Source organism: Callithrix jacchus, chromosome 1 (assembly GCF_049354715.1).
Source record: "Callithrix jacchus isolate 240 chromosome 1, calJac240_pri, whole genome shotgun sequence".
NCBI classification, from domain to species: domain Eukaryota; kingdom Metazoa; phylum Chordata; class Mammalia; order Primates; family Cebidae; genus Callithrix; species Callithrix jacchus.
In genome coordinates, this window is record NC_133502.1 from 176,912,512 (window position 1) to 176,929,237 (window position 16,726).

Genomic DNA, 16,726 nt, shown 5'->3' on the forward strand with positions numbered 1-16,726 from the left:
GGCTGCTGTCTTGGTGGCAATTGAGGAGAGTAAGGGACCTTCCCTGACCTCTGGGGAGGCTTCTGGTCAGGACAACAGTGCTCTAAGGAGCACTGGGCCAGCCCAGGTGAACGTCTAACCATTTGTTATCCATTGAATTGTGTCTCCCCAAAATTCCTTTGTTGAAGTCTTAACTGGGAAGACCTAAGGATGTGACCACATTTAGAAATTGGGTCATTGAGGATATAATTAGTTAAGATGAGTTGGGTTGGCTCCTAATTTGACTGGTACCTTATAAAAGGGGGAAATCTGGAGACACACAGGAACACACAGGTGGAGAGCAGGCTGATGCTCACACAAGCCAAGGAGTGCCCCAGATCACCAGCAACCACCAGAAGCTGGAGAAGGGGCATGGAGCCAACTTGCACTCACAGCCCAAGAAGGCCAACACCTTCATCTCGGACCTCCAGCCTCCAGGGCTTCAAGACAATCCATTTCTTTCTTTTTTTTATTTCAGAGACAAGTCTTGCTCTGTTGCCTAGGCTGGAGTGCAGTGGTGCTATCTCAGCTCACTGCAACTTCCACATCCTGGGTTCAAGCAATTCTCCTGCCTCAGATTCCCAAGTAGCTGGGACAACAGGCCACAATGTCCACCTAATTTCTGTATTTTTAGTAGAGACAGGCTTTCACCATGTTGGTCAGGCTGGTCTAGAACTCCTGACCTCAAGGGATCCACCCACCTTGGTTTCCCAATGTGGTGGGATTATAGGTGTGAGCCACTGTGCCCGGCCAAGAAAATCCATTTCTAACTTTGTGGCACCTTCCTAGAACACCCCTGGCAAACTAATAAATACACCATGCCCAACCACCCTTGGTAGGTGGCCACCCTCTTCTTTTTTTTGAGAAATAGTCTCTCTCTCTTGCCAGGCTGGAGTGTAATAGGGTGGTCTAGGCTCACTGCAACCTCCACCTCCTGGGTTCAGGTGATTCTCCTGCCTCAGACTCCCGAGTAGCTGGGACTATAGGCACGTGCCACCACACACAGCTAATTTTTGTATTTTTAGTAGAGACAAGGTTTGACCATATTGGCCAGCCTGGGCTCAAATTCCTGACCTCAAGTAATCCACCCACCTTGGCCTCCCAAAGTGCTGGGATTACAGGCGTGAGCCACTGCCTGCAACCTTGCCCCCGTCTTCTTAAATGGCTTCTCCAGTAGCCTAGCTGGCCTCTCTGGGGCCGTTTCTTAAAGCACTGGCATCAGATTCACTCGGGAAACTTGAGAAAATGCAGGTTTCTGGATCCCACTCCAGATCTACTGAGTCAGAATCCAAGAGTTGGGCCTAGAATTTGGATTTTCAAAGATCTCTCCAGGTGATTTTCTTTTCTTTTTTTTTTTAAAAGACGATTTTGCTCTTGTTGCCCAGGCTGGATTGCAATCTGAGCTGACTGCAACCTCTGCCTCCTAGATTCAAGTGATTCTTCTGCCTCAGCCTCCCAAGTAGCTGGGACTACAGGGATGTGCCACCATTCCCAGCTAATTTTGTATTTTTAGAAAAGATAGGGTTTCTCCATTTTGGTCAAGCTAGTCTTGAATTCCCAACCTCAGGTGATACACCCACCTCAGCCTCCCAAAGTGCTGGGATTACTGGCATGAGCCACCAAGCCTGGCCTAATTTTTCATTTTTGTGAAATGTGTGGGTCTCATATGTTGTCTAGACTAGAGTGCAGTGGCTATTCACAGGTGCAGTCTAGAGTACTACAATCTCAAACTCCTGGGCTCAAGCGATTCTCCTGCCGCAGCCCTGGGAGTAGCTGGGATTACAAATGCATGCCACCACACCTGGCCTGCTGATACTTTTCATCAGTCTGTCATATGTTTATTGTCTTTTCCTCCATACAGAAGATTTTCCTTCTTGGTTGGATCAAGTCCATTGATCTTTTCTGTTACAGCTCAAGTTTTGTGTTGCATGGAGAAAAGGTGGCCCCTACTCTCACTTTCTGCACAGCCATCAGGTCCAGCTCATAAGCAGTTATTCAACTTATCCACCAACTGCCCCAGCAGCTGCCTGGGCATTCACTGCCTAGCATCCGTCTCCAGCCCCAAGGCAGAGCCTGGGACCTGGGAGTCCCAGGACCATCCCGGACTGGGGAGTTGCTTGGTGTCCAGCCCCAGGCTCAAGCTCTTCTCCAGCTCTGCAGCTACCCGGGGGGCAGCAGTCTGGATAGCATCCTGGATACTGTGTAGGTCCCACTGGGTCCTCAGGAGAGCACTGTCCAGTGTGAAGATGCCATCGCGTGTGCGCCGCACTTGGGAGCAGACAGCAGTGCTCTTTAGCTCCAGACCAATTTCATGTACCAACTTTCGCAGCTCTTTCTGGGTCTCATGCATGCACTGCACCTCTGCCAGGGACACACAATGACAGACATGGTGGTGAGAGCACAGCCTCTGGTGTGTGGTTCTCAACCCACAACTCTTGGATACCTCCTAGGTAACAACCTTATAGCAAGACCCCTTAGCTCTCTAGGCTGTGCTATTCAGAGGACCTGCCCAGTGGGTGCCACCTCAAATGGGTTAGACTTGCAGAGCCTCAGGCCCCACCTGGACCTGCTAAGTCAGAATCTGCCTCTTTTTGGAGACAGGGTCTTATTCCATCACCGAGGCTGGAGTGCAGTGGTACAATCACAGATCACTGCAGTCTCAACCTCACTCATGTGATCCTCTAGCCTCAGCCTCCGGAGGAGCTAAGGACTATAGGTCTCAGCCATCACAACTGGCAAATTTTTTATTTTTTATAGAGACGAGGTCTCGCCGTGTTGCCCAGGTCAGAACCTGCCTTTTACTAAGACCCAGTTTCCTTATCTGTAAAATGGGAGTTATGAGGAGTAAAAGAGATCATTTATAGAAAGTACTTAATAACGGGAGTTCTTGGTCGGGCGTGGTGGGTGGCTCACACCTGTAATCCCAGCACTTTAGGAGGCTGAGGCAGGCAGATCAAAAGATCAAGACCATCCTGGCCAACATGGTGAAACCCCGTCTCTACTAAAAATATAAAAATTAGCTGAGCCTGGTGGCACACGCCTGTAGTCCCAGCTACCTGGGAGGCGGAGGTTGCAGTGAACTGAGATTGCATCACTGCACTCCAGCCTGGTGACAGAGTGAGACTCCGTCTCAAAAAAAAAAAAAACAACAAAAAAAGCCTGGAGAGTTCAGTGTTCCAGCAGAGGAGCAGGCATTAACATGACCAACAGAAAAAAGGGGTGGGGGCAGGGAGAGACCGAAGGAACGCAGTTAAGTGGGGCCTGAGCTGGGTGGGACTGGCGAGGTAAGAGTTGTGTCTGATGGAGCCCTGACAGTTTGAAACACTGGGCAGCTCTAGAAATGAGCCACTAAATATAACCTTTGCTTGGTAAGGTCTGGCTTCCAGAGGTGACTTAGCAAAAGATAGGAGAGATTTTGTTCCGTGAGCTCTGTCATCAGCTAAGTCCAGGCCAGGGCTGGGAAGGAAGTCGACGCCTGATGGCCCGCAGAGATCAGGTCCGGCATGTTCTGGCCTCAGCTGAGCCAGAGAACAGCAGCCTCCGCAAGAGTCACTCCCAAACCCGGTGCCCCATGCCACTGCTCCAACTTCCTTGGCCAGCCTACCTATGAGGAATTCTGGAGGTGCAAAGTGGAGGCATCGGATGCCAGTTATCAGCATCGGGGACTTGTTCATGGGCCGGATCAGGCCTCGCACGGCCATATCGTAAGCCTCCTGGGTCTTCAGGTCGAGGTTGGAGTACCTGCAGATCAGGAGCGGGCTGCAGCTGGGTAGATGTCATCGGGTAGGGAGCTGGGCTGACCACCTACCCCTTCCCCCACATGAAAGGCACCTCTATGGAAGCGCCTCACTTGCTTTGTGTGCCCTGCCACTGCGTCTCCTCCAGCCACCTTTCCTGCCATCTCCTTCATTATCAGGTACCTGGTAGAGTCAGGAGACCCAGGCAAGCTGGCTCTAGAGCCCAAGCTCTTTTTTTTTTTAATTTTTAAAAAAATTTTTTATATGGAAATAGAGTCCAAGCTCTTAACTCCTTGGCTGCTCTTGCCCTTGGGCTCTGTGCTCTGATGATGTGGTCCCTGGTTTCCTTGCCATTAGATCATAAACTCCCAGGAGGACATCTGGGGTCTCTTGTTCTTCTTGCCCTCCCATTGGCCAACCCAAGACCTGGCACACAGAACCACTTCTTGATGCCAAGAAAGAAATAGATAGCTCCTGTCTGGTTCTGGGCTCTAAACAAGATCCATGGAATCTGCCCCAGGGTGGGGGCAGCCTATGGGCCGAGGGCACTTCCTGCTCTCCCAGGACCTCCCTGAGGGCCCCACTCACATCACCAGGGCCTTCTGATGGGAGCCTTGGATCATAGCCAGAATGCGGTCCAGCTTCTCTCTTGTCACATGGTCTGGAAAAGGCAGGGGGTTGTCAGTGCACAGGTACCTGCTGAGGGTTGGTCACAGCAAACTCCTTCCCCCCAGGCCAGCCCCATCCCTGGAACATGGAAAGGGGACGTTTTGGAGGGATTTCCATGATGGGGCGGATGGGTATCCTTTAAGAAGCTCATGAAAGTGCTGGACCTTCTCAGAAAGATAAACATGACTCAACATTGTAAGGACATTCTCTCTGTTTTTACCTTTTATTTTAGGTTCGGGGTCCATGTGAAGGTTTGTTACATAGGTAAACACATATCATGGGGTTTGTTGTACAGATTATTTCATCACCCAGGTATTAAGCCCAGTACCCAATAGTTATCTTTTCTGCTTCTCTCCCTCCTCCTACCCTCCCACCTCAAGTGTCTGTTGTTTCCTTCTTTGTGTTCATTGTTGTTTCTCTTTTTCTGAGATGAAGTTTCACTCTTGTTGCCCAGACTGGAATGCAATGGCATGATCCCAGCTCACTGCAACCACCACCTCCCAGGTTCAAGTGATTCTCCTGCCTCAGCCTCCCATGTAGCTGGGATTACAGGCATGCGCCACTACGCCTATCTAATTTTGTATTTTCAGTAGAGACGGGGTTCCACCATGTTGGTCAGGCTGGTCTTGAACTCCTGACCTCAGGTGATCCACCCACCTTGGCCTCCCAAAGTGCTGGGATTACAGGCATGAGCCACCAGGCACAGCTCTATGGTTCATTTCTTTTTTCTTCTTTTTGAGACGGAATCTGGCTCTGTCACCTAGGCTGGAGTGCAGTGGTGTGATCTCAGCTCACTGCAACCTCCACCTCCTGGGTTCAAGTGATTCTTCTGCCTTAGCCTCCCGAGTAGCTAAGATTATAGGTGTGCACCACCGTGCCCAGTGAATTTTTTTTTTGAGATGGAGTTTTACTCTTTTTGCCCAGGCTAGACTGCAATGGTGCAATCTCAGGTGACTGCAACTTCTGCCTCCCAGGTCCAAGTGATTCTCCTGCCTTGGCCTCCCGAGTAGCTGGGATTACAGGCATGCACCACCATGCCCAGCTAATTTTGTATTTTTAGTAGAGGCAGGGTTTCTCTATGTTGGTCAGGCTGGTCTCAAACTCCCAACCTCAGGTGGTCCACCTGCCTTGGCCTTCCAAAGTGCTGGGATTACAGGCATGAGCCACCATGCCCAGCCATTTTTTGTATTTGTATTTTTATTATTATTATTATTATTTTTTGAGACGGAGTTTCACTCTTGTTACCCAGGCTGGAGTGCAATGGCACGATCTCGGCTCACCGCAACCTCCGTCTCCTGGGTTCAAGCAATTCTCCCGCCTCAGCTTCCTGAGTAGCTGGGATTACAGGCACGAGCCACCATGCCCTGCTAATTTTTTGTATTTTTAGTAGAGACGGGGTTTCACCATGTTAATCAGGATGGTCTCGCTCTCTTGACCTCGTGATCCACCCACCTAGGCCTCCCAAAGTGCTGGGATTACAGGCTTGAGCCACCGCGCCCGGCCTGTATTTTTATTTTTAATTTAATTTTATTTATTTATTTTTTTTTTGAGACAGAGTCTCACTGTGTCACCCAGGCTGAAGTGCAGTGGTGTGATCTCGGTTCACTGCAACCTCTGCCTCCTGGGTTCGAGTGATTCTCCTGCCTAAGCCTCCTGAGTAGCTGGGACTACAGGCATGTGCCACCATGACTGGCTAATTTTTTGTATTTTTAGTAGAGACGGGGTTTCACTGTGTTAGCCAGGATGGTCTAAATCTCTTGATCTGGTAATCTGTCCCCTTTGGCCTCCCAAAGTGCTGGGATTACAGGCGTGAACCACTGCACCCAGACAATTTTTTTGTATTTTTAATAGAGAAGAGTTTCCCCATGTTGGTCAGGCTGGTCTCAAACTTCTGACCTCAGGTGATCCGCCCTCCTCGGCCTCCCAAAGTGCTGGGATTGCAGGGATGAGCCACTGCGAACTGGCCTGACTCTTACCTTACTTTTTACTTACATAATTGATACCTCACTGTTCTTTTTAAAATTTAGAACAGCGGCCAGGCATGGTACTTTTTACTTACATAATTGATACCTCACTGTTCTTTTTAAAATTTAGAACAGCGGCCAGGCATGGTGGCTTAGGCCTATAATCACAGCACTTTGGGAGGCTGAGGCAGGTGGATTACCTGAAGTCAGGAGTTCAAGACCAGCCTGGCCAACAGAATGAAACCCCATCTCTACTAAAAATACAAAAAAATTAGCCAGGTGTGGAGGCAGGTGCCTGTAATCCCAGCTACTCTGGAGGCTGAGGCAGGAGAATTGCTTGAACCCAGGAGATGAAGGCTGCAGTGAGCCAAGATTGCACCACTGCACTCCAGTCTTGTGACAGAGGGAGACTTCATCTCAAAAAAAAAAAAAGAAAAGGTAAAAGACTGACAATATGGAGAGAAACTAGAGTCTTTAGAGGTGACATTTGAGCCAGGCAAGGATGGGAGCACAGATACTGTGGCCAAAGCCCCAGCCCAAGCCTGCTGTTTTGAGTGTAACTGAGAAGAGGCCTGCGTGGCCTGGGTGTGAGTGGACTCAGAGAAAGCAAATGCTGAGGGAGGCGGCGGCAGCCACTTCCGGCTCTCACCATAGGTTGTCTTCTCCACCAGCCGCCCATCCTCACAGAAGTCATCCGTAGCTTTGCCCAGTAGGCCACGCACTGTGTATTCCTTCAAGGATAGACAGGGGAAGATCTGTCAGTGACCCCATTCTAATCCCTAGCAGCTCCTGCCCCAGAGGCTGGGGGTAGGAGTCCTCAAGTCTCCCTCAGGGAGCTCACATGCCCAGCCCCTGCCCAGCTGCTCCACAGACCCGTGGGGAAGGGCACCAGCTCTGTGGTGTGGCCCTCAGCAGCTCTTGCTCTTTGTACTCCAGCTCTCCTGTTACCTGGGGGCAGTAACGGCCAGTCTCACAGTGCTGCTGCCCAGATTCAGCGGGACACGGTAACTGGCTCCCAGTCAGCAGGCTTCCTACCAGATTGATGGCTAGTTTCCCTGACAACCAGCACTGGCAGCCCCAAAAGGTGCTGACCGCTGGCAGCCACCCTGTGACCACCCCATGCCTCCATGTCTCCTCTCCAGCCTAACCTGGCAATTTATTAACCCGAGCCCCTTCTAGCATGCCCTGTCAGCTTCTCTCCACACCTCTAAATAGAACTAAGTAGATTTCATGGTCCAGACCAGGCCCTTCTTCATCCTTGCTTACAAAATCTCCCCTCCTCTGAATCTGTCCAGCTAACCCCATCTGCCACAGATAAGTGATGATGGCTGGGTGCAGTGGCTCACACCTACAATCCCAGCACTTTAGTAGGAGACAGAGGTGGGTGGATTGCTTGAGCCTAGGAGTTCAAAACTAGCCTGGGTAACACAGTGAGACCAGACTCTACAAAAAAATACAAAACTTAGCTGGGCATAGTAGATGTGCCTATAGTGCCAGCTAACCAGAAGGCTGAGATGGGAGGCACCTGAGCCCGGGAAGTTGAGGCTATAGTGAGCCATAATTGTGCCACTGCACTCCAGCCTGGGCAACAGAGTGAAACCTTGTCTCAAAAAAATAAAAAATAAAAAAGATAACCATGATGATTACAGAGAAGGTAGCAACGGTGACATTTACTGAGCATTTACTATGTCCCTGGGATGGTGCTGTAGTCATTAATGTAATTTCAAAGTATAGTCTTCCTACAGGGGAAATACTATTCCTCATTCTCTTTTTAAGTTTTCTTTTTTTTTCTTCTGAGACAGAGACTCACTCTGTCACACCCAGGCTGGAGTGCAGTGGCGCAATCTCAGTTCACTTCAACCTCCGCTGCCTGGGTTCAAGCGATCCCCTGCCTCAGCCTCCTGAGTAGCTGGGACTACAGGTGCACGCCACCACGCCCAGCTAATTTTTTTGTATTTTAGTAGAGACAGGGTTTCACCACGTTGGCCAGGATGGTCTCCATCTCCTGACCTTGGGATCCGCCTGCCTCGGCCTCCCAAAGTGCTGAGATTACAGGCATGAGCCACTGCGCCCAGCCTCAAAAATTTTTTAAATAGAGATGGAGTCTTGCTATGTTGCCTAGACTGGTCTCAAATTCCTGGGCTCAAAGGATCCTCCTGCCTTGGCCTCCCAAAGTGCTGGGATTATAGGTATGAGTCACCACACCTGGTCCTCATTCCCATTTTAGAGTTGAGGAAACTGAGGCACACAGCTATTAGGTAATCCAGCCAAGGACACATAGCTGTCAGCGTGGTAGAAGCTGGGGTTCAAACCAAAGCCATTTGGCTCCAGAATTTGTGCTCTTAACCACTAAAAACATGGGCCTCATAATGTGGCACCCGCACATGGACTTTGCGCTACCAGATTCCATAGCCCCAACCCTACCTCTGGGTGGTAAGCTCCCTGTGGGCAGGATGCTGACATCCACCTCTCAGTCTTGGGACAGAATATGGGATGGCATTATGATCAAGCTGTGGTGTTGGAGAGACCTAGGTTCAAATCCCAGCTTTTAAGGCCCTAACAGCTACGTGACCTGGGTAAATGACATCTCCTCCCTGAGCCTCAGTTCTCCCATCTGTGAAATGGGGTTAACAACAGATTCCACTTACAGGGAGGTTGTAAGTCTTCCCTAAGGGAGTCCACGGATGGTGCTCAGCACAGAGTAGTTGGCATAAACTAATGCCAGTAGTTATTATTGTAATTATTATTACAGTCCCCTACCCTCCAGCATACAATAATTTAAAAAAATGCTTGCTGATGGCTTGGGTATTCCCCCACAGAATCCTCTAAGCTTCAGAATACTGCTGGTGACCCCCAGGAAAGGACCAAGGGAGAAGCGGACTGTCCCCAGACCTTCATACCTTGGTGAGATGAGCATTGTACATATCAGTGAGGAGCCTGCATCCATGTCCCACGCCGAGCACTGAAAAGCAGTCAGCCACATCTCACACCTGAGAACCCCTTCCTGTTTTCCTAGGAATCCCCACCCCTACCCCCACCATTAGAATACCACTCCCTTTTCTGATGCTGCCAAAGGCAGCAAGAAGCCAAGAAGATCTTCTATAGGGAGCAAGTGCACCCCTCTGGGTATATGTCACATGCAGATTGCTGGGCTTACCTTGGCAAGCTCCCCAGGGGATTCTGACACCTGAGAGGAAGAGATCCCTAGCCCAGTCACACAAACCTATACTCAAATCAGGGATGGCTCTGAGCATAACCTTTAGCCCCTCTGAGCATCAAGTTCCCCATCAATAAAATAGGGTACAAATACTGTCTGAAAACTGGGTACAGTGCTTCATGCCTGTAATCCCCACACTTTAGAAGGCTAAGGCAGGCGGATCACCTGAGGTCAGGAGTTCAAGACCAGCCTGGCCAACATGGTGAAACACTGTCTCTACTAAAAATACAAAATTAGTCAGGTGTGGTGGCACACACCTGTAATCCCAGCTACTTGGGAATAGCTTGAAGTGGGAGCCAGAGGCTGCAGTGAGCTGAGATTGCGCCACTGCACTCCAGCCTGGACAACAGGAGTAAGACTCCATCTCAAAAAAAAAAAAAAAAAAAAAATTAGTCAGATGGGCACACGCCTATAATCCCAGCTACTCAGGAGACTGAGGTAGGGAGAACTGCTTAAACCTGGGAGACAGAGGTTGCAGTGAGCTGAGATGGCACCACTGCACTCCAGTCTGGGCAACAGAGCAAGACTCCATCTCAAAAAAATATATATATACTGTCTGATTCCTGTGGGTGCTATGCAGTCAGCACAGAGGAAGGACACAATAAATGGTGGCCACTGTGGCACTTCCTGCCTTTCTCCCGGTCTGTTTCTCCCTCTGGCTGAAGGAGAAGATTCACTCGTGGGGAGACAGAACAGGGAGAGGGGGCATCAGATCATGTCTGCCTGCCTGTGCCCCAGGAATCAAGACAAGGAGACTGTGACTGTCGTGGCTGGAGGATGTGGGCACCACCTGATCCTAGGGACACAGACGGCTCATGACTAGGGCTTTGTGTGTCCAGTCCCAGCAACACACAGGCCCTGGCCACTGGGGCCAGAGTCATGCACCTGGCTGCCCCACGATGCAATGATGGATCTCCCTCTCCAGACCAGGGGAATTCACTAGCCACGTGACCCAGGACAAGTCACCTAAGTCCTGGAGCCTTACTTTCTTCTTCCATAAAATCATACAGTATCTACCTAATAACATTGTTGTGGCAAATAAATGTTCATAAAGGGCCTCGAACTACATCATGGGTGGGAATCACTGAATAAAGGTGGGTGACTGTGATTACCTCCATCCCACCTATCCACTCCCCAGCTGATCAGCCTTGGGGGAGGAATCAGGGGAGGGGAACAGTAGTAGGATATGGGTGCCAGGTAAGAAGTGGGCTGGGGCTCTTGGTAGCTCCGGGATCTTTCCTCAAGCCTTATCACTGTATCCCCAAGCTTCTCACATCACCTACCAAGCACCCCAGAAGCCTGGGCATCCAGCCGATGTCCCACGCCAACCTTGAAATGGGTGAATGCTGGTCCACAGACTGGAAAGAAACAAACAAGGTCCATTTTCTCAACTAATCCAACCCCAGGATGGCTTTGGTCTGCATGATGACCTCGTTCTCAGAATGGAGCCCAAACTAGCATCTGACTAGACTCTTAGGCTTCCCCATCATGGAATCTGGGACCCTGAGCTGTATCTCCAGTTCCTTGGGATCCAAAGGGCAGCCCAAGATGCCTCTTACTCTGCCTATCATTAGTCTCCCAGTGAGAGGTGCTAAGAAGACTGGCATAACACTGCAGGTCAAGAGTGCGTGGTTCCCTGCTTAGCTCTGCTGAAGGAGAGTCCCCAGAAGAAAATAGAGGCTGTGGCCGGCCGCAGTGGCCTCACAACTGTAATCCTAGCACTTTGGGAGGCCGAAGCGGGTGGACTGCCTGAGCTCAGGAGTTTGGGACCACCCTGGGCAACATGGCCAAACTCCATCTCTACTAAAATTTAAAAATTAGCCAGGTGTGGCAGTGTGTGCCTGTAGTCCCAGCCACTCAGGAGGCTGAGGCAGGATTGCTTGAACTTGGGATTCAAAGGGCAGCCCAAGATGGTGGAAGTTGCAGTGGGCCTAAATCGCACCACGGAGCTCCAGCCTGGGCGACAGAGCAAAACTCAGTCTCTACAAAAAGAAAAAAAGAAAATGGAGGCTGTGATCTCCTTAAGGCAGAACCTGGGTGTGTCAACTCACTAGCTCCTCCGCAAAGAACTACTAGAAGAATAAATGACAGAATGAGCCAGAAGTGTTTACACTTCTATAGTTCAAGAGGAATCCAGGGGAAGGGTCCAGGGTAGTTAAGGACCTACTGAATCCAGGCCATGTTATAAATGTCAACACTGAGCCTCAGTTGTCTCCCTTGTGAAATGGAATAGGAAACATCTCACAGGACTGTGGTGATGTCAAGGAGGATTGTACTTGGGGGAAGCTTAACACAATGCCTATTAAAGAGTGGCAACTCAGCCGGGTGCAGTGGCTCATGCCTGTAATCCCAGCACCTTGAGAGGTCAAGGCAGGTGGATCACCAGGTCAGGAGTTCAAGACCAGCCTGGCCAAAATGGTGAAACCCCATCTCTACTAAAAATACAAAAATTAGCCAGGCACGGTGATAGGTGCCTATAATCCCAGCTACGCAGGAGGCTGAGGCAGAAGAATTGTTTGAACCTGGGAGGCAGAGGTTGCAGTGACCCGAGATCACACTACTGCACTCTAGCCTGGGTGACAGGGCAAGACTCCATCTCCAACAAAAAAGAAAAAAAAAAGAGTGGCAACTCGATACATTATACTTCTTGTTACCACATAGTAAAGTCATTGAATATCACAAGTCCAAGGGGTTTTAGAGATTTCTGGTCAAACCTCCAGGTTCCCTGACACTGCCTTAATCACATCTAGCAATGGGGGCACATAACCAGAACCAGTTCCATTGTTGGGCAACTTTGTTCACTAAAAAAAAAAATCATTCTTTCAGCTGGGCACAGTGGCTCATGCCTGTAATCCCAGCACTTTGGGAGGCCGAGGTGGGTGGATCATTTGAGGTCAGGAGTTCAATACCAGCCTGGCCAACATGGTAAAACCCTGTCTCTAATAAAAATACAAAAATTAGCTGGGCATGGTGGCGCATGCCTGTAATCCCAGTACTCAGGAGGCTGAGGCAGGAGAATCGCTTGAACCGGGGAGGCAGAGTTTGCAGTGAGCCAAGATCACACCATTGTACTCCAGCCTGGGCAACAGAGCAAGACTGTCAAAAAAAAAAAAAAATCATTCTTTCCCAGAAACCCAAAACTCCCACCTTAGGACTTCAACCTAGAGTCTCATTTCTCACCTGGAGTCCCAGAATAGAAAAACGGTCAGCAAACTACAGTCCACAAGCCAAATCCTGAAGACTGTTTTCTTGTTTTTGTTTTTTGTGGTCTGTGAGTTAAGAATGGTTTTTCCATTTTTCTTTTCTTTTCTTTTCTTTTTTTTTTTGATGGAGTCTTGCTCTGTTGCCCAGGCTGGAGTGGTGCAGTGGCACAGTCTCAACTCACTGCAACCTCCAACTCCCTGGTTCAAGCAAATCCCCTGCCTCAGCCTCCTGAATAGCTGGGACTACAAGTGCATACCACCACTCCCGGCTAATTTTTTGCATTTTAGTAGAGATGGGGTTTCACCATGTTGGCCAGGATGGTCTCGATCGATCTCTTGACCTCATGATCCACCCGCCTCAGCCTCAGCCTCCCAAAATGCTGGGTTTACAGGCATGAGCCACCACACCCAGCCTCTTTTTTTTGTTGTTGTTGTTGTTTTGAGATGGAGTTTCACTTTAGTTGCCCAGGCTGGAGTACAGTGGCACAATCTCAGCTCACTGCAACCTCCATTTCCCAGGTTCAAGCAATTCTCAGCCTCCTGAGTAGCTGGGATTACAGGCATGTGCCACCACACCCAGCTAATTTTTTGAATTTTTAGTAGGAACAGGGTTTCTCCATGTTGGTCGGACTGGTCTCGAACTCCCAACCTCAGGTGATCTACCCACGTCAGCCTCCCAAAGTGCTGGATTAACAGGCATAAGCCACTGCGCCCAGTTTTCAGAGAGTATTTTTACCCCCATTTTACTGATAGGGAACTTGACGCGCAAAGATGCTAGGGATTACAGGCGTGAGCCACCGCACCTGGTTGATTTCTCCATTTTTCTGTTTTTTGTTTTGTTTTGTTTTGTTTTTTGAGACAGAGTCTTGCTCTGTTTCCCAGGCTAGAGTGCAATGCCACGATCTTGGCTCACTGCAATCTCTACCTCCCAGGTTCAAGCGATTCTCCTGCCTCAGCCTCCCAAGTAGCTGGGATTACAGGCGCCCACCACCACACCTGGGCAATTTTGTATTTTTAGTACAGACAAGGTTTCACCATGTTGGCTGGTCTCAAACTCCTGACCTCAGGTGATCCACCTGCCTCGGCCTCCCAGAGTGCTGAGATTACAGGCGTGAGCCACCATGCCCAGCCGATTTTTCCATTTTTCAATGGTTCAAAATAAATCAAGAGGCCAGGTGCATTGGCTCATGCTTATAATCCCAGTACTTTGGGAGGCCAAGGCAGGCAGATCACTTGAGCCCAGGAGTTCAACACTAGCATGGGCAATATGGCAAAACTCCATCTCTACAAAAACATACAAAACTTGGCCAGGCATAGTGGCTTGTGCCTGTAGTCCCAGCTACTCAGGAGGCTGAGGTGAGAGGATTACTTGAACTCAGGAGGCAGAGGTTTCAGTAAGCCAGCATCTCATCACTGCACTCCAGCCTGGGTGACAGAGTGAGACACTGTTTCAAAATACATAAAGAGAATACTACAGTTATCCCTTGGTATCCAGGGGGATTGGTTCCAGAATCCCTCAAAGATACCAAAATTTGTATATGTTCAAGTCCCTGATTTAAAATGCCATAGTATTTGCATATAACCTATGCATTTTTTCCCATATATATGTATTTTTTTCGCAGAGTCTCACTCTTTTGCCAAGGTTGGAGTGCAATGGCAGGATCTCACCTCACCATAACCTCTGCCTCCCAGGTTCAAGCAACTCCTTGTTTCTCAGCCTCCTGACTAGCTGGGATTACAGGTGCATGCTACCATGCCCGGCTAATTTTTAGTAAAGATGAGTCTTCGCCATGTTGCCCAGGCTGGTCTCGAACTCCTGACCTCAAGTGATCCACCCACATCAGTCTTCCAAAGTGCTGAGATTACAGGTGTGAGCCACCATACCTGGCCACTTTTTTTTCTGGAGACAGAGTCTCGCTTTGTCACCCAGGCTGGAATGCAGGGGCACAATCTCAGCTCACTGAAACCTCGACTTCCTGGGCTCAGTTGATCCTCCTACCTCAACCTCCCGAGTAGCTGGAACTATAGGCACATGCCACCCCACCTGGCTAATTTTTGTACTCTTTTATAGAGGCAGCATATTGCCATGTTGCCCAGGTTGATCTTAAAACTCCTAGGCTCAAGTAATCCACTGCCTCGGCTTCCTAAAGTGCTGAGATTACAGGCATGAGCCACCAGGCCTGGCTCTCCCATATACATTAATTCATCTCTAGGTTACTTATAACACCTAATATAATGCCTATGCATCACTTTGAGTTGATTCAACACAGTACTAGGTGCACAGCAAATTTAAGTTTTGCTTTTTGGAACTTTGTGGACTTCCCTACCACCCCCACAAATATTGTTCATCTGAAGCTGGATCGTGGGATGTGGAACTCATGGATTCAGGGGCAGCTGTATTTTGTGACCATGAAAATTACCTGAAACTCAAATATGAATGTTCATAATTAAAGTTTTATTGGAATACAGCTAGGCTTATTCCTTTAGATACTGTCTACAGCTGTTTTGTACTACAAATGCTCTACAACGGCAGAGTTGAGCAGTTGCAACAGAAACCATATGGCCGGCAAAGTTTAAAACATTCAGTATCAAAAAAAAAAAAACATTCAGTATCTGGCCCTTTCCAAGAAAGTCTGCCACTTCCTGGTCCAATACCTCACTCTTCGGTGGACTGTCATGGGCCTGGCACAGGAGTCTGAGCACTTCGACACTGACTCTGCTCAGGGATTTACTGGGAAGTGACACCCAGGATCTTAAATCTGCCTTACCCAGTGGATGGTTGGTGAGAGAGGGTACACTGGTGGCTGTGAGGGTCAGCTCCTTCTCTTCACTGCCTTCCACGGGGCCCAGCAAGAAGCGAACACGCTGTTCAGGGGCAGGAGGCTTCCTGGCATTGAGACCTGAACACAAACACACATTGATAATATATATACACATACAATTTTTTTTTTTTTTTTTGAGACGGAGTTTCACTCATTACCCAGGCTGGAGTGCAATGACGAAACCTCCGCCTCCTGGGTTCAAGCAATTCTCCTGCCTCAGCCTCCCGAGTAGCTGGGCCTACAGGCACACGCCACCATGCCCAGCTAATTTTTGTATTTGTGGTAGAGATGGGGTTTCACCATGTTGACCAGGATGGTCTCGATCTCTTGACCTCGTGATCCACCTGCCTCGGCCTCCCAAAGTGCTGGGATTACAGGCGTGAGCCACCGCGCCCGGCCACGTAAAATATTTTTTTAAGAGACGGGGTCTCGCTCTATCGCCCAGGCTGGAGTGCACTGGCGCCATCATAGCTCATTGTAATGTCAAATTCTTGGGCTCAAGCGATCCTCCTGCCTCAGCCTCCAGAGTAGCTGGGATTACAGTCGTGCACCACGACACCTGGCCAGGAATATCTTGTTCTATCCAAACACCTGGCGGAAAGGACAACAGGGAAGTATGACGTAGAAAACTGAGAAGCTCATGATGCAAAGGGCAGAACAGCAGTAAAGAAACAGGCAGATTCAAATTGACTCTACAGTGTGGTAGCCGTGTTACAAGGAACAATACTGAGTCAGTTTCCTCCTCGGAAAACAGAGGAAAGTGAGGAGTAAGGAAGCACAGAGAACAAGCGTTTAGGAAAGCGGTCGGTCCAGGCGAACAGATCACGTGATTTTGTTTTGGGGGACGTGCCAGAAGCGGAGATGGATTTCCAAAAGAATGGGAGCGGGAACCTGGGTCTCGTTCGAGGCACTCACCCTTCAGAAGTTGCAGTTCCACGGTATCCCGCAGGTGCTTCCATTTTAGTCCCGGGGGCTTATAGACCGCGAAAAGCCCCTGCAGTCGCGATAAGTTTGCAGACCCCATACTTGAAGACCTGGACGGAAGTGCCGCAAGGCCCCGCCCCCAAATGTCGTCGTTACCATAGGCGCCGCCAGG

At 49.5% G+C, this 16,726-nt stretch overlaps 1 protein-coding gene across 1 annotated transcript; it reads right to left on the reverse strand.

The window, feature by feature from the left end:
- Positions 1–1,834: 1,834 nt before the first annotated feature.
- TRUB2 (TruB pseudouridine synthase family member 2) lies at positions 1,835–16,681 on the reverse strand. The gene is made up of 8 exons (XM_035258940.3): positions 16,546–16,681; positions 15,577–15,708; positions 10,889–10,963; positions 9,289–9,350; positions 7,038–7,119; positions 4,344–4,416; positions 3,623–3,759; positions 1,835–2,379 (listed from the first exon to the last, which is right to left on the reverse strand). Exons 1-8 carry the CDS (start codon positions 16,652–16,654, stop codon positions 2,054–2,056), a joined length of 996 nt encoding a protein of 331 aa, XP_035114831.1. The 5' UTR covers positions 16,655–16,681; the 3' UTR covers positions 1,835–2,053.
- Between the last annotated feature and the right edge of the window lie 45 nt (positions 16,682–16,726).

Excerpts from the sequence above, each read along its gene's own strand:
- TRUB2 (XM_035258940.3), bottom strand. The coding sequence starts at position 16,654 with ATGGGGTCTGCAAACTTATCGCGACTGCAGGGGCTTTTCGCGGTCTAT. Across the intron at positions 7,120-9,288 it reads ACAATGCTCATCTCACCAAG|GAATACACAGTGCGTGGCCT; the intron begins GTATGAAGGTCT and ends CTATCCTTGAAG. Across the intron at positions 3,760-4,343 it reads CATCAGAAGGCCCTGGTGAT|GTACTCCAACCTCGACCTGA; the intron begins GTGAGTGGGGCC and ends CCTGATCTGCAG.